The sequence below is a fragment of the Pipistrellus kuhlii genome, unplaced genomic scaffold, assembly GCF_014108245.1.
Source record: "Pipistrellus kuhlii isolate mPipKuh1 unplaced genomic scaffold, mPipKuh1.p scaffold_m20_p_22, whole genome shotgun sequence".
Classification (NCBI taxonomy): Eukaryota; Metazoa; Chordata; class Mammalia; order Chiroptera; family Vespertilionidae; genus Pipistrellus; species Pipistrellus kuhlii.
In genome coordinates this window covers 10,692,445-10,710,676 of record NW_023425521.1, presented here as the reverse complement: position 1 = coordinate 10,710,676, position 18,232 = coordinate 10,692,445, and the positions used below count along the sequence as shown (strand labels likewise).

The 18,232-nt window shown below is 38.0% G+C and overlaps 1 protein-coding gene across 15 annotated transcripts in view; it reads right to left on the bottom strand.

Annotated features, from left to right (window-relative positions):
* RPS6KB1 (ribosomal protein S6 kinase B1) overlaps window positions 1-18,232 on the bottom strand; it is a 48,008-nt gene that overhangs the window by 1,253 nt on the left and 28,523 nt on the right. For 6 of the 15 annotated variants that reach the window (XM_045586378.1, XM_045586379.1, XM_045586381.1 and 3 more), the window contains 6 exons: window positions 18,000-18,107; window positions 17,668-17,730; window positions 17,414-17,491; window positions 10,616-10,723; window positions 7,321-7,454; window positions 1,969-5,840 (listed from right to left, as the gene is read on the bottom strand). In XM_045586378.1, coding sequence (XP_045442334.1) covers window positions 5,603-5,840; window positions 7,321-7,454; window positions 10,616-10,723; window positions 17,414-17,491; window positions 17,668-17,730; window positions 18,000-18,107 — 729 coding nt within the window. In that variant the 3' untranslated portion in view covers window positions 1,969-5,602. Of the gene's footprint in view, window positions 1-1,968; window positions 5,903-7,320; window positions 7,455-10,615; window positions 10,724-17,413; window positions 17,492-17,667; window positions 17,731-17,999; window positions 18,108-18,232 lie in introns of those variants that run through there. The other 9 variants (XM_036451459.2, XM_045586386.1, XM_036451469.2 and 6 more) reach the window with 9 other exon arrangements.

Below are 18,232 nucleotides of genomic sequence, written 5' to 3'. Positions count from 1 at the left end.
CTCTACTACCATTTATCAGTATGAACACAAGGAAGAGATAGAATTAGGAGGTAGAGGTAGAAAACAAATTTGCAGGGTTAAGAGTAAACCAACACAGAGATTAACAAGGATAGTGACCGACCAGGTACAGGTTAAGTCACTTTTATGCCTGTATGACTACCCTAATTTGCAAAAAAAAAAATTTCAGAAAGCCTGTAACTTTTTCCTCAGGTAGATATTGCCATGTTATAAGTATACCTATTTATATTCATTCAGTGATTATATATTTAACTATTATCTCCTTTGAGAACACTGCAAATATTGAAACAAGCTTACTGACTTTGTGGTGAAGCTATTATTTAGGTACTATACAGCAAGGGATGTGTGAGAAAGGCAATTTGGAATTAGAATTTGAGTGTGAAAACAGAAAAGCTGACTTCTTATTAAAAACACAAGAATAGTATATCTTGCTACATGAGTTACTTCAACCCTATTACGTTACCCATTTACCCTATGGCTATATGGATAACTTTGTTTTTTAATATGATTTAATTACAAAGGAGGTCCCCAGTAGACAGTGGGGCTTTTGTTGTTTGTTGTTTTTTTTAACAAACAAGAAAGCATTTCACATCTGAATTTAAAAGGGGGGAAATGTCATAGTTGACCTATCACATCCACTAAAGATACTGATGAACTGGAAACATTTCTCTATTTCTATTCCCTCACCTCAAAAACAGAGGAATAGAGATTTTTAAAAAACATGCATTTTGTGAATTCAGATCACCCCTTCCGAAAAATTGTTTCATTAGCACTAAGAGTCACTACAGCCTAGCCAGCATGGCTTAGTGGTTGAGTGTCAACCTTAAATCAGGAGGTCACTGTTTAATTCCCAATCAGTTTTCAGTCTCGATCCCCAGTAGGGGATGTGAAGGAGTCAGCCAATCAATGATTCTCTCCCATTTATGTTTCTCTCTGTCTCTCTTCCTCTCTATGAAATCAATAAAAACATTTTTAAAAAGAGTCACTACGTATGTTTTATTAAAGAGTCATGTCAATTTGAGAACTTCTATAAAGAAATCATCTTGGCAAGTGTGATAGAATTGCCTCATAAATAAAAAGTGATTTAGCTCTAGCTGGTTTGCTCAGTGGATGGTGCATCAGCCTGCAGACTAAAAGGTCCTAGGTTCAATTCCAGTCAAGGGCACAGGCCCGGGTTGTGGCTCAATTCCCAGTCTGGGGAGTGCAGGAGGCAGCCGATCAATAATTCTCATCACTGATGTTTTTCTCTCTCTCTTCCTCTGAAATAAAAAAATTATAAAAAAGTGACATACAAAACTATCCATGTATACTAGATATATTACAGCGGTTAAAAATATATTTGTGCACATTATCTTGTATAGATGCATCAAATAATCAAATGTAGTTGACAAGTGTAGCTGAACTAACTGCTGACAGTTAGCATAAAGTCTTCCTAATGTTTTTATGTAAAAGTAGCTTTTACCTACCTTCACATGAACTTTTTAAGAAATAAGCAACCAATTCAACTTGGAAAAACATATTAGTTACAGATCTGTGAAACACTAGTACTAAAATTTGTATGTATTTAAATAGCTTCAACTTCTCAGCAGAAAGTTTTTAACTGTCATTCCTGACATATGTAGTATAAGAGTTATCCTTGAACAATATAAAGACTGGGGGCACCAACAATCCTTCCAGTCAAAATCCACATACAACTTCTGACTCTACAGCTGACCCTTCACATCATGGATACAGAGGACCAAATGTATTTATTGAAAAAAATTCTGCATGTAAGTGGACACGTGCAGTTCAAACCCATATTGTTCAAGGGTCAACTGTAATTTATTAAATATAATAACCTGAACATATCTGGCATGTTAATGAAAAAAATTATTGAAACCATCTGTGCGCCTGATAGTTATTTCTCCTATCTAAGGATAATAAAAAAAAAATCACTTCTATATTCTGTTGATTCAAATTTGCATTTAATTTCTATTTACATTCATTCATTCTGAAATCAAATACTTAATACAGTAAACTAAATACAAGATGAAAAGCAGAAAAGGTGTTACCCTCATAGCACTCCTAATAAGGCAGCTGAAGAATTTATTTACTCTGATAGATGCAAAGCCAACTTGGAAAAAAAATAATAGTTTAAAGAGCAAACACAGATGAACCCATCTTTCAGCTATTACTTCAGATAATCCACTGAGATAATACTTGTGCTAGTGGTAAATTAAGAATCACACAATAAAAGTTTAATATTAATCAGCAACAGACTACAGGACACGGTGTGACAAATACTTTTATGATTGGTTTTTCCAGCTTGCCTAGTGTCTACGCCTATGAAAAAAGGTAAATGTTTGGACACTGATGATATTTGAGAAATGAACCATTTTCAAAGTCTCGAAATCCATTTTTCATAAATTCAACATTTTTCATGGGAATTATCTTAGATCAAGCCCTTGTAAGCTAGGAATCATATGACTAAGTTACCAAAATAGTTAGGTCCTATATTAAATATAAAAATCCAAGGCTCAGTATATTAACACTATTGAAGATACATCTTCTTTATAATCATTTATTACTTAAAGAATGTTGAATTTATGGAGCATCGTACATGCATTATTCCCCCACCCCACCCTCATTATCTTCTATCTCAAAAAACAAAAACAAAAAAAACCCACAAAACAGCATGGAAAAATCCTTCTTGAAGGATTCAAAGTAGTTAAGACCATAAAGGGAAAAGAATGTAATTTTCTAAAAAATCTGGTTCAAGTTCAATAATCAATACTTTACATTGTTAATCACAGCAGGTTTATAAATCCCAGTTTATTCTGTAATGCTACAAACCTTATAAAATCAGAATTAGTAAACATCAGTTCTCAGTGACTATTTGAATTAAAAAACAGCATGTATATAAAATTAAAAAAATATCCTGTAATAGCTGACTTTAAAGAAAATAATCAGGTGATGAAACAAAAAAAGCACTTAATCTCTTTTATACACTTACCTGGAAGAATCATAAAGAACCCGCTTAAAAATTCAAGACTAGTAATATTGACATCATATATTTTAAACTATGCTTGGATTTTTACAAATAAATATAGGGTAAGCCATATTGCATAGGTGTGTGCTTTCCGTCTGTGACACTAATGTGGCACTTGACATATTTTCACAGTCTTAGCAGGGATATCCTTTTAATGAAACAATTTCTCAATAAACCTGCCACAGCATAGGAAATTAATTTTCCTATATGTTAACTTGGAAAATTGTATTTGTATAGATGGTAGATGTGCAATTAATGTTTTTTATGCAGAAAAGTTGCAGGTTGCCACTATTGCTGGCAATACTAATTATGAAAATGGTTTTAACTATGGGGTGTTTATAGCCAGCCTATCACAGTGCATATGTTAGTAGCAAGTAGGACTGAGGAGGAGTATTTTGGTGTAAAGATTTTCCTGGAATTTGGTCAGGCAGTCAACACTACAGTTAGTAAATATATTTGAAAACAAATATCAAAGTATTATAAGCCATACACTGTCTGAAATAGAGTCTCTACATATCACCACAGCTTTTTGGGATCTGTTTTTCCAGATATCATAAACTGTCAGAGAATATCTGCACTTTAAATACAATTTCTGCCTTATCATTATTTGCATCTTCTAATTTATTAGCTACAGTTATGAAGTACTCAGTAAGTTACTGCAATAATGGGAAAGGGGGGATTACAGGGAGTGATTTAAAAACCAACAAACAGCTTTCTATTCAAATATGAACTATATCAATTCTTTCATTTATTGCCACAATTGAAAAAGTATATTTCCAATCATTTTTTCATGGATCTGTTTTGGCTTAATGCCATTAAGCAAAATCATCTCATCTCACTTGAATTGTCATTTAAATAAGCAAAGCTTTGCTCTTTTCTAACTGAATTCAACATGCATAAAGAATTTTATGGCTTGGATCCTATGGCTCAAAAAGGTTTGGAGAACATAGCAAGCAGCATCTATTTAAAAAAGAATCATAGGGTTGCAAAGTATTACAAATTGAATTTGCACACTCAGACTAAGACATTATAAAAGACAAAAAAAGGGTGATAAGACTCAACTGCAACTGCATGATCATCTATAATACCAGTATGCACTGAAATATATTTTTATAAAGCTCTGCAGATATTAAACCCTTTCACCAGCTAAAATCATGGAAATGCTCTCTTTAAGGCAGGAAGTATTTAAAAAGGGTAAAGTTACCTTTATTTTCATTCTTTGTACCAGTAAATCACTTATGTATATTTTGTTACAATTTCAAAAACATAGTGTCTTGTTAGCATATTTCCTAAAGTAAGCCACTAAGTTTTCTTATTCACCGTGGAAGACATTCATCACAAGGCCATCAAATATTTTTACAATAAAAAAAATGTAGCCCCAGTATAGGAGAAAATAACCTTTTTCCTTTGAAAACGGTTGAGGGGAAAAATGTAAGGAGGGTAGACAACAAAAACAGTAAAAAGTAAAACTTACAACCTTACCAATTTGCTGTGAAGAGATTAGACAGAGAGTGGACGATGGCAACACCCTCTTCCCTGAATCTCCCCATTTTCCTCACTTTGTCGCCCTCAGTACACATTTTATCCTGACTCTCTTCTGACCTCCTTCAGCCATAGGCTGAAACATTTGGTGTCTTGAACCAAACACTGGTATAAGAACAGGTGGTAATATGTTTCCAAGTGCAACGCAGGCCCAGGACAAGGATGACATGTAGGACATACAACGTACGCCCGTTCCAAGGCTTCCAGTTAAGCTTAGCTCATAACAGTACTGCCAATAGAATTAATTTTTTTCCTCTAGTATTACAGATAGGTGTTGCAGCTGGATTACTGAAAATAAACCTCAGGTCCACCCCAATCCCTCAAACGAGCCACAGCTGTGGTTAACAATGATTCATTTGCATTTTTATTATTTCACCAAGAGAAGAAACAGAACTTGTCTAGCTTTCTTCACACCAACCAAAAATTTCGGATTTGAAGTTTGGGATGTTTTCCATGATGAGCTGAATCAAAAGTCTATTTGAAAAATATATATTTATATAAAAAAAAAGATTCGAGTTGTTTGCACATAAAACATCAATTGATAAGTTTGTCTTTGAGTCCATGTTGCTGGAAAGTTTGACCAAGCTTGCATGCTAATTTGTCCTTGGTTGCAAGTATGACAGGCAATTTCGTACTTTGCCTAGTGAAAGGATAACCCTCCTTGACACAAATCAGAACTCAACAGTGATTCAAAAGCAACATCCTATCCTTAATACTGTCAGTTTTGAGCCATCAACGTGAAAATCCTTGATAATGTTGAGAAGATGTTGCTAGGAATCAATTAATTGATGTGCCTCGGAGTTCTGCAATACTATTTTGCTTAAATTATTTTTTTTGCACCATTGATTGATTTTTAAAAATCCAGGTTTATTTTTCCTCTGTCCAAAGTGTTCTATGTAACGACATTGACTCTTCGAGACTGTCATTTTCAGTCTTCTTGTTTCACCCTGAAGGATAATCATAAATCATCTTCCCACCTTTTTTTGCCTTAAATTCGTTAAAAGCATTGCTTTGTCATAGATTCATACGCAGGTGCTCTGGTCGTTTGGAGATCATGGGAAAAGCTTGTTTTTTGTATGGCCCAGAGTTCGGCTGTCGTATTGGAAGTGGGGCTGAAGCTTCCCCACTCATTGTCACATCCATCTGCTCTATCCCACTTGTTTCCATTGGGTATTCCACCGGCGTCTGAGGATTTGCTGTGCTGGCTGAAGCACCTCTTCCCCAGAAATCCCCAGGAGAAAATTTGACTGGGCTTTAAGACAAGGAAGAGCTATCATTCATTTGTCTTACAGATCTCAACAACAACAAAATTTCCTTTGCATTAAAAGGGACATTTATTTTCACTTAATTTTATTTTTGTGTGGATTAGCACAAAGGCAAAAGTTGAATTATCTCCCCTAGACTAATGGCCAGTTTCCCAACTAGTCTCTTCATCTTTATAATTGTCCCAGTAAAACACTCAATGATACTTAGTGTTTTTGTTTTTCCAAAACAACACATTTTACTTCCCCACTTAAAACAGCTTCCCATTGCATTTAAAATAAAATGCTTCTCTAAGACTTTGCCATTTCTACTCCTCGCTCACCACACTTCAGGAACACTGAACTCCTTTCATTTCCGAAAAAGGCCATGTTTTTCCCTCTCTTAAGGCTTTTGCACAAGCTGTTCTTCTACCGCTACACCTTGTACTTTTAATTTTTGTATGGCTGGCACTTTATCTTCATTCTTAGACTTACTTCACCAGGGAGACCTTTCTCTCACCACCATGAGCACATGCCCCCTTGTTATTCTTTGCTCTCTACCAACAGATTCTTCCCCACCCCCATATGGCACTTGGTACTACTAGAAATTACATATTTCTTGTATTTCCTTCTTTGCTTACTGTGACTCCCTCTTACTAAACTAGAAACTTTATCAAGGATAATTCCTGTGTTAATCATGTGCCCCAGCATGCAGCAGAACTCCTGGCACACAAGAGATGTTAAATGAATGGGTAAAGAGGACAGCTGCTTACTTTTAGGAGGGAAGGTATATAGCTTATGATCAGAGATTAGTACAGTCTAGTCACTTACAATATAAGAAGGTACAGATAGATGCTGTGCATATATCAATCAAAGAGAATATGAGGCTAGATCTTTCATTGATGTAACTTGGTATAAATTTCGTTAAGCAATGCTCTTCTAGCTAAGAAAGAAAAGGAAGAAAGAAAAGAAAAGGAAAGGAAAGGAAAGGAAAGGAAAGGAAAGGAAAGGAAAGGAAAGGAAAGGAGAGGAGAGGAGAGGAGAGGAGAGGAGAGGAGAGGAGAGGAGAGAGAGGAGAAGAGAGGAAGAGAAGAGAAGAGAAGAGAAGAGAAAGAAAGAGAAAGAAGAGAGAAAGAAAAGAGAGCAGAAAAAAAAAGAGAGAAAGCAAAAAGAGGAAATAAAAAAGAAAGACAGACCATCAAAAGAATGAAGCCGCCGCCGGACAGGGCGTGATTGAGGGAGTGAGGGGGTTTAGTGCTTTCCAGTAGAGGAGAGAGAGAGAGAGAGAGAGAGAGAGAGAGAGAGAGAAAGAGAAAGAAAGAAAGAGAGAGAAAGAAAATGAAAGGAAAGAAAAAAAAAGAAAAAGAGAAAAAAAGAAAATGAAAATGAAAGGAAAGAAAGAAAAAGAAAAAGAGAAAAAAAGGAAAGGAAAGGAAAGCAAAATAAGGAAGGAAGGAAGGAAGGAAGGAGAAAATAACAAAGTCTGAATACCTGACAGGTGTTCGTGGGCTGCCAATAAATCTTCGCGGTGATCGGATTTTTGGTTCAAAGGAAAACTTTTCTTTCACACTTTCAAGTACAGATGGAGCCACATATGTAAAACCCTGAAAGATAGTAGTAGTGGACTACAGAAGGTCATTTGTCATACACAGCAAGAAAATGTGATAGTTCAGTCTCTAACACACCAACACAACAATTATGCATCCCTAAAATCATTAATCTATATATTCTCCAATCACTTCAATCTCATTTCAGCCATTTAAAGAAGCTGTTAACTTCTTTCCAGCTATTTCTTGAGGCATAGACCTCAAGAAAGAATTCTTATTGAGCCCCATATGCCAGCAAACAAATTTCAATCTATTGAAAAGAGTAGAACAAAACAGGTAAATGTAAGCTCCATATTAAGATGTAAATACCGCCGAAATCGGTTTGGCTCAGTGGATTCTGCGTCAGCCTGTGGACTGAAAGTTCCCAGGTTTGATTCTGGTCACAGGCATGTACATTGTGGGCACATCCCCAGTAGGGGGTGTGCAGGAGGCAGCTGGTCAATGTTTCTAACTCTCTATGCCCCTCTCTTCCTCTCTGTAAAAAATCAATAAAATATATATTTTTTAAAAAAGATGTAAATAACAAGAAAAATGCAAAGAAAATTCTAGTGTTTCTAGCCACATGCATATAAGCACCTAAGATTATCATCCTCCAAAACAGTTTCTCATTATTAGGCCAAAATAAAAATAGAATTATCTAACTTAGCACATGTGATTTTTCTGGTTTCACCCTAGTGTCAGACAGATTTGCTAGTTTCTTGATGAATTAGTGTCAGCATTGTGAAAACTTTAAATTGTAATTGGCAATATGCAGTTTTATTAGCTTTAGTTCTTTCTTACATCTTTTTTTTTTTTAATATATTTTATTGAGTTTTTACAGAGAGGAAGAGAGAGAGATAGAAAGCCAGAAACATCGATGAGAGAGAAACATCGATTAGCTGCCTCTTGCATACCCCCCACTGGGGATGTGCCCACAACCAATATACATGCCCTTGACCGGAATTGAACCCGGGATCTCTCAGCCACAGGCCGACGCTCTATCCCCTGAGCCAAACCGGTTTCGGCCTTTCTTAGATCTTGCTATTAAGCTATCAACTGTCATTTCTCTTGCTGTCAGTATTCATCTCTTTAACAACCAGACCTCTTCTATTTATTATTCCAGTCACTATGAATCAGCATTATAAGTTACAAATAAAAAAATTTTAATAAAGTCTGGATGAGGTCCTAAAGTGTGAGGTGCAATTCTCTAGAGTAGGGGTGTCGAACTCAATCAGAGAAGGGGCCAAAATCTAAAATCCAGCCTAAATCGCGGGCCGAATGGTTTACTGAACAGTCATAAACTGTCATTGTGATGGAAACGCAGCGGAGTGCAGTGATGACAGCGCGGTTCGGGCCACATTGCAAGGCCTGGTGGGACGGATTTGGCCCGCGGGCCTTGTGTTTGACACATGTGCTCTAGAGCATACTTTCTGATAGCCGCGTATGGACATGTTCTAGTGAGCTAAAGCTGTAACTACCAAGAGGACTAAGCTGTGCCTTGATCATCTTTGAATTTCCTTTAATTCTATAACAGGAACTTAAATACTTATTGAACTGAAGTTGCTACAACTCCAATCTCTAGATAAGTGACTGTAACTATTACTTATTAATTCTTTAGGAGAGCTACTTTAGCCTGGCCAGTATAGGTTGAGCATAGGAACCAGAGGTCATGGTTCAATTCCCTATCAGGACACATACCCAGGGGGTGTGCAGGAGGCAGTCAAACAATGATGTTTCTCTCTCATCTGTTTCTATCTCTCAGTCTCTCACCCTCTCTAAAAATAAATAATAATGAATGGAAAAAATATTCTCTAGTGAAGATTAACAACAACAACAAAAAAGAGTAATTTTGAACATACACTATTTTTGAACTCCATGCTACTTTTAGAACTTAACCTCCACCACAAAATGTACATTACTTTGTGTTAATACTGTGAGCATGAGCAGTATAAAAAAAAAAAAAAAAAAAAAAAAAAAAAAAAGGCTGGATAGTGACAAATTCAGTGAACTTGGAAACAAACAGGGAAAAACCAACTTCCAAATAATTGCTTTTCCCATATTCCGTTCCCTCTAACAATGGTCCAAAATCAAATGACAAAAGATAATGATAAAAGAGGTAGATGCTCATGTTACACTTTAGTAATAAAATAAACATAAGCATATACGATACTTAGGCAAAATAATATGCAATGATGGGTTATCAAATATAAATTATCATTTTTATTTATCAAAATCTAAAAGCTTTGCTTTTCTATCTGAGACAAGGTATAAATCAATACAGATACTTTATCAATAAAGATTAATCTATTAACTATCATGTATGAACCTATATACTTTGATGTCAAATAGTCACAATTAACAGGTTAAAAATCCCCTTTAGACTTATGTTAAGAATACCAAAAGTCTGTTTCAGGAATAAAATAGTTACAATGAGCTCTTTTCCTACTTCTATGGCTGTGTCGCTTTCAGTTGATCTGCTGAGCCAAATATCATCTTAAGTCAGTGGCCTATCCAAAAAAAGAATCAGACACTCTGAAAACCGACCATAAGTTCCTACTGTAATTGCTAAAATAGAATGTTGGATTATGAGAATCAATTTTCTAACATCATTAAGTTATTAAATTAAGGGGATAACTTTAAAAAATAGCATCTCAGCCGAGATCGGTTTGGCTCAGTGGATAGAGCGTCGCCTTGGGGACTGAAGGGTCCCGGGTTCGATTCTGGTCAAGGGCATGTACCTTGGTTGTGGGCACATCCCCAGTGTGGGGTGTGCAAGAGGCAGCTGATCGATAACTCTCTCTTATCGATGTTTCTAACTCTCTCTCTTCCTTCCTCTCTGTACAAAATCAATAAAATATATTTTTTTAAAAAATAGCATCTCAGGCTGGGACCACTTTGGCTCAATGGATAGAGCGTCGGCTTGGGGACTGAAGGGACCCGGGTTCGATTCCGGTCAAGGGCATGTACCTTGGTTGCGAGCATATCCCCAGTAGGGGATGTGCAAGAGGCAGCTGATCGATGACTCTCTCTCATTGATGTTTTTAACTATCTCTCTCCCTCTCTGTATAAAAATCAATAAAATATATATTTTTTAAAAATAGCATGTCAGGTTATCCACATGAAACGCAAAGCAAGCAAAATGAATTTTCTTATTGAAAAGGCCCATCCTCATATTTAAGTTTCCTATATCTGTCACTTACCAGAAAGACCTGGTTGGCACTTTCACTGAGAGTCGAGTCATCTGGGCTGTCAACAGGTGTCTGACGTGTAAACTTGGAATCAAACTGACTCACATCCTCTTCCGATTGCTTTATAAAAAAAATGATTAGAAAATGGTGAGTCTATATTATACATATCAAATGCATTACAGCCTTCTTTCTGATACACCAGAGTATGTGGTTGTGTCTTTTAAAAGAGCAAAAGTCTTAAATAATTCTCAAAAGCTGAACACCAATTCCAAAAAATGCAATGGATTGAAACACAAATATGTGTGTTTTTTAAAAATATGTTTTTATTGATTTCAGAGAGGAAGGAAGGAGAGAAAGATAGAAACATCAATGATGAGAGAGAATCATTGTACTGTACACCCCACAGTGGAGATTGAACCCACAACCCAAGCATGTGCCCTTGCAGGATTTGAACCATGACCTCTTGATTCATAGGTCAACACTCAACCACTGAGCCTCTCAAGCAGGGTGAAACATAATTACGTTCAAAGACATGAGTTCATTATTGCACTACATTTAAAAATCACATAATTCATTGGTCAATTTGGAAGATGTTAGGAAACTAATTATTTTGAAAAAGGCCACATATCCTGCTTTTCCTGTATGAACTGTAGCTTAGGTAATCAAGCAACTGATGTAAAGAATTTCTTCTTCTGGAAGAATCCCAGTAAAGAATGAATAAATAATAAGTAAAGAATGAATAACAATATTATAATAAAACAATTTTACAAACCCCTAATGAAATCCTGGAACCATTGACACTGGAACCATTGGCACTATTGACACTTTGGGCCTGCATTCTTATAGAGGACTGTCCTGGGCATTGTAGAATATTTGGGAGGAACAAACAAATGACAGCATAGGTAAACACCTGTACTTACTTGCTGCCTCTGACAACCACATCAAAACTCCCAACAAAAAGACAAAACAAATATCATCCAGAAGCATGGGAAACCTGGCTGAGTGGGAGTTCTACAACTAGAAGGAAAGAAAAAAGCGCACTGAGACTGGCAGCGGGTGCAGAGGTGCGGAAGTGCAGAGGTATGGAGGCGGGCTGGCAACTGGATGCGCCGTTTCTGTTTTGTTTTGTTTTTTCAATCAGGAGGGAGATACAAGCTTCCAACTGCTCTTAACTCCAGTTCCAGGTGAGACTCCGAGGACCCAGACTCGTACAGGGAGAAACTGGACTGTCTGGCACGGGGCAAGAATGCAAGGGTGGCTTTGTCTCAGAGGTGCTCGCAGTGATCATTGTTCCTGCATGGAGCCGAGGGACACAGAGACCTGGGGACCGCTCTGGGGCAAGGTGGACTGGCAGCCATTGCTTTTTGCTTCACCCTGGTGATTCCCAATTTACACCACCACCCAAGCAGCTTTTGTATATGAATGGCCTGTCCCTCTTGCAAATTAAAACCTAACAAACTGCAGCTGGGTCAGAGACCTCCAAAACATCTAAAAGAAGGCCTAAGGCCCTGCAGCGGCAGCCTGCATTGCTTCATAGCTGGGCCTCATCTGGGCACTTCCAAACTCCAAACAAAGAGGAGGAATCTGCAGATCTTTCTGTAGCTCCTGCTGGGTGGCCTCAGGCAGTGGCTGACTTTGCACCTCCTTGGAGGTCCAAGAGCCAGTGTACCCAGTGGTCAGTATGAGATCATACCAGATTAACTGATTAACTCTTCATATCCATAACTGATACACTCAAGGGGCAGACTAAGCAAGCACCAAAGCTCCACTGAAACAAGTCCTGCCCCATAGGGGTATCTCCAGCACAGTAGTTCTCCCATTGTAGACACAGCTGGTCCTCACAGCCAGTTGACTTGAAGGTCAATTCCTCCCAGTGATACCAAAAATAATCAAAGCTTAACTACAACAAGACTGTGCACACAGCCCACAGAGGGGTGCACCAAGAATGTTCACCTCAGGAACTGGGGAGGCTGAGCCACTGGGCCTTAGCACACAAGGCCACTCTATCAACACAGGGAAGCAGCAAAAATTCAGAGACAAAGAAACATGTCACAAATGAAAGAAATGGAGGAAAGCAAACTACTGGACATAGAGTTCAAAACCACAGTTATGAAGTTACTCAAGAATCTTCTAGAAACCTCCAAGAAATTTAGTGAGACCCTCAATGATATGCAAAAGGACCAATCAGAAATTAAGCATACACTGACTGAAATAAAGAATAATATACAGAGATCCAAGATGGCTGCGCCCAGGTGAACACCTAGCCGCAGCCGCACACAACAATTTCAATAAAATACAACTAAAATATAAAACGGACATTGCCCAGAACTACAGGAAGGTTGACTGACTGGAAATTCTACAGCGAGAAGCAAGGAGAAAACCAGAAGGAGGCGCGGAGGAGCTGGAAAAGCCAAGGTACGGAGACGCGGAGACGCGGCGCGCGGAGAGGACGGAGCCGGAGAGGAGGGAGGCCGAGTGCCTGGCGGGCGTTCCTGAGCGGAAAGGAGAGAAAAGCTCCGACTGTGCTGGGCCCCCGACTGCTCTGATCCCCGGTTCTGGGCCAGACCCCGGGGACTCAGGCTCAGCCATAGGGAGCTGGGCTGTAAGGCGGAACCCCGGGGAGAGGCGAAAGGAGGTCCCGGAGGCGCGCACATTGCGCGCAGAGAAGGGACGGTCGGCTGTGCCGCGGGATCGCCCTGACGGGAAGGAGACTGGGGCTCCAGACTGCTCTGAACGCCACCTCCAACTCCACTTCCAACTGAACTGAACCCCAATACCGGGCTCATTGTGGGAGAGCATAGACTGTTTGGCAGCAGGCGAAAATCGAGGGCACCTTTCTCTCAGAGGCGCTGGCAGCAGCAAGCACTGAAGGACCCGCATAGGGCGGGGCTGACAGAAGCCAAAGCTGCAGGCTCCACCCTGAAACCCCGTCCCATCTGTAACTGCGAAATGCGACAACAAAATAGATCACAAACGAAAGAAATGGAGGACAAAAAGCGTCTGGATATAGAGTTCAAATCTACGCTTATAAGTTTTTTCAAGAATTTCTTAGAAAAGATGGATAAGGGCTACGAGGATATGAAAAGAGATCAACTAGAATTAATAAGGAGTCAACAAGAAATAAAGAATACATTGTCTGAAATAAAAAATATTTTACTGAGTCCTAAAAACAGAAAGGAAGATCGCAAGAATCAAGTCAAAGATTTGGAACATAAAGAGCCAGAAGACACTCCTCCACAGAAGCTAGAAGGCAAGAGAATCCAGAAAATTGAAGATAATGTAAGAAACCTCTGGGACAACTTCAAGCGAACCAACATCAGAATTATGGGGGTCCCAGAAGATGAGAGAGAGCAAGATATGGAAAACATACTGAAAGAAATAGTGACAGAAAACTTCCCCTACCTGGTGAAAGAATTAGACTTACAAGTCCAGGAAGCGCACAGAACTCCAAACAAAAGGAATCCAAAGAGGACCACACCGAGACACATCATTATTAAAATTCCAAGAGCAAAAGACAAAGAGAGAATATTAAAAGAAGCAAGAGCAAAGAAGGTAGTAACCTACAAAGGAGCACCTATACGATTGTCAGCTGACTTCTCAACAGAAACCATGCAGACCAGAAGGGAATGGCAAGAAATATTCAAGGTGATGAATAGCAAGAACCTACAGCCAAAAATAATCTACCCAGCAAAGCTATCACTCAGAATCGAAGGCCAGATAAAGAGCTTCACTAATAAAAAAAAGCTAAAGGAGTTCATCACCACCAAACCAGAATTATATGAATTGCTGAAGGGGGTTCTTTCAGAAGAGAAAGTAAACAAAGATAAAAATTATGAACAACAAATACATAACTATCAACAAGTGAATCTAAAAACCAAGGAAATTAAAAAAATCTGATGAACAATATTAACTGTTGAATATAATAGAATCAGAGGTATGGAAGGGGAGTGAACTGACGATTCTTGGGGTAAAGGGGAGAGGGGGGCGTGGGAAGAGACTGAACATAAACTGTGCACCTATGGATGAGGACAATGGGGAGAGGGGAAAGGGCAGAGGGTGGGATGGGAACCTGGTGGAGGAGAGCAATGGTGGGTGGGGGGAAAGGAACATTTGTAATAATATGAACAATAAAAACTTATTAAAAAAAAAAAAAAAAAAAAAAAAAAAAAAAAAAAAAAAAGAATAATATACAGAGATCCAACAGCAGACTAGAGGATCCCAAGAATCAAGTGAAAGCTTTGAAATACAAAGCAGCAAAAAAAAATTCAACCAGAAAAGCAGAAAGAATAAAAAAAAATATGAAGATAGTGTAAGGAGCCTCTGAGACAACCTCAAGGATACCAACATCAGAATTATGGGGGTGCCAGAAGAAGAGAGAGAGCAAGATACTGAAAAGTATCTTTGAAGAAATAATGCCAGAAAACTTCCCCCACCTGGTGAAAGAAATAGGAAGCGCAGAGAACCCCAAACAAAAGGAATCCAAAAAGGACCACACCAAGACATATCATAATTAAAATGCTAAGAGCAAAAGACAAAGAGAATTTTAAAAGCAGCAAGAGAAAAACAGTTACCTACAAGGGAGCACCCTACGATTATCAGCTGATTTCTCAACAGAAACTATGAAAGCCAGACGGGAGTGGCAAGAAATATTCAAAGTGATGAATAGCAAGAACCTACAACCAAGATTACTCTACCCAGCAAAGTTATCATTTAGAATTGATGGTCAAATAAAGAGCTTCTCAGATAAGAAAAAGCTAAAGGAGTTCATCATCACCAAACCAGTATTATATGAAATGCTGAAGGGTATTCTTTAAGAAGAGGAAAAAGAAGAAAAAGGTAAAGATAATAATGAACAACAAAGTGACAACAAGTACATAACTATCAACAAGTGAATCTAAAAATCAAGTGAATAAAAAATCTGATGAAGAGAATAAACTGATGAATGTAATAGAATCAGGGGCATAAAAAGGGAGTGGACTGACAATTCTTGGCAGGGAAGGGGGTGTGAGGGGTGCAGAAAGAGACTGAACAAAAATCTTACACCTATGGACAAGAACAGTGGGGGAAAGGGGAGGGCATGGGGTGAGGTTGAAACCAGGTGGAAGGGAGCTATGTGGAGAAAAAGAGGAACAATTGTAATAAACTGAACAATAAAGATTAAATTTAATTAAAAAAAAAAGAATATTTGGAGCATCTCTGGCTTTTATTCCTAGGTTCCAGATATTGCCATGCTGACCCTGGCTGAGAACCAGTGATGTAGACAATGATAAATGATCACTGACATCACAATAGAAATACAAATATACATATGTCTCCTGATCAAGATATACAACCTCAAAAGTTTAATCTGACCTGCATCTAAATCTAACCACCAGTTTTCAGAAATACTGGGAACAGATGAACAAGGTCAATAATACCTTTGAGTTAAAATTTAAAAAATCAAAATCTGAGGGACCCTATAGGACAAATGGTCCTGTGTTGTTTTTTCCAATAAGTCCTCAAGAGAGGAATTAAGAGGGGGGAATCTATAGATGGAAAGAAACCTAAGAGCCAGAGTAACAAAACTATACAGGCCTTGATTGAATCCTTACTGAAGCAAACCAACAGGGGGGGGAAAAAAAAAACCAACTAAAAAATTTTCAACTTTTTAATGGTGATGACAGCATGTATATGTTTAAACAAGATGACCTGACAACTTTTGAAGCTGAGCAGTTGGTACATGAGGGCTAATTATCCTGCTTATAATTATATATAGTGAAATCTTAAAGCAAGTCAACTTGTTTGCTCCAAGGACCAAATAATTATCATCATTATCCTCCTCCACCTTCATCCCAAGAATAGAAAAAGAAACCATTTTCTTTAATTCTGATGTGGTAGAAAGGCAAAAACTAACACAGTAACTCATTTACTCATAAACATATTATTATGGTTTGAATTGACCCCTGCCCCAGCCCCAACATTCATATGTTAAGTTCTAACTCTCAGTAACTCAGAATATGGCCTTATTAGGAATGAAAACCATTGCAGATGTAATTTGTTATGAAGAAGTCATACTGGAGCAGGGAGTATCCTAAATCAATATGACTGGTGTCCTTATAAAAAGGGAAAATGTGGACCCAGACCTGCACATTCTCACAAGGAGAATCCCATATGAACATGAAGACAGAGATTGAGGTGATGTCTCTACAAACCAAGGAAGCCAAAGACAGCCAGCAAACCACCAGAAGTTAGGAGAAAGGCATGGAACAGAATCTCTCTCATAGCCTTCAGAAAGAATCAACTCTGCCAATACCTCAATCTCAGATCTCTAGCCTCCAGAACTGTAACAAAATAAATTTCTATGGTTTAAGCCACCAAGTTTATGGTAGTTGGTTACTGCAATCCTAGAAAACATATTTTCCATTCTGAAGAAAAAAATTCCCAGAAAATCAAATTTAAAATAGGGCTGAATTAAGCAAAATAAGACAAAACAAAAAAGTGAGCCCTAGCCAGTTTAATTAAGTGGATAAAGCATTAGCTGACTGAAGGGTCTGGAATTCGATTCCAATCAAGGGGACATACCTCAGTTGCAAGCTCAATCCCCAGCCCTGGTACTGGTTGGGGTGCATGGGGAGGCAACCAATTGATGTGTCTCTCTCACGTCAATGTCTCTCTCTCTCTCTCCCTTCCACTCTCTCTAAAAAATCAATAGAAAAATATCCTCGACTGAGGATTAACAATAACAACAAAAAAATTGTTTCTGACGGCTCTGAGATTTTATTTTAAAAATGTGCCAGATCCCTCAAATCATATGATTTCATGTATACATACCAACAGAGGTTTAAAGGGGGGCTCCACCTTCCGAGCCAGCAATTCTTCCCAGTTAATATGTCTGAAGAATGGATGAGCCTAGAAAAAAGAGAGCAGAAAGAAGTCAAGGGAAATAAACTTCACTGGATTGACATTGCCTTCTTGAACACACTGATCACAAAATAAACAATACTTGTAAGCAACTATATACAACCTACACAAAAAATAACATTAGCATTATCTTTCCCTCCAACCCCAAGCATGCCAGTCCCTACTTGAACTTCTCCAGCATCCCCAGGACCAGCTCCCAGACGAGAAGCAGCATTTCTTTTCAGCAGCTTTAGAGAGAAGGAAAAAACACTGATGAACTTAGTCAAACTGATTATTTTTTCTTTATAGATTTTGCTTATCTATTTTGCCTTGGAAAATAAATATTGTTTGGTTAAAAAGAAAATAAAACCTTAAACAAATTTATACTTTCCCTACAAAATCTATAGACTTTTTTACTCAATATTTGTGCATGATTCTTATTCAAAATGTATATTTAATTCTATTTAAATTCTAGTAGTTAAGGCTTATGACTTCAGTGTCTATTTAAGAACCCTACCTTTTTAAGCAGGTCTCTGGCTTCTTGTGTGAGGTAGGGAGGCAAATTGAGTTTACATTTGAGGATTTTGTCAATTGTTTTCTTTCTATTCTCCCCAGTGAACGGTGGCTAAGAGTAGAAGAGAGTGAGAAAAATTAGCATGTAAAAAATAAAAATTTAAATAACAGAATTATCCATTTCCTGAATTTCTCGGTTATTCACAGAAGTCAGAAATGTATGAGGACTACTAAAGA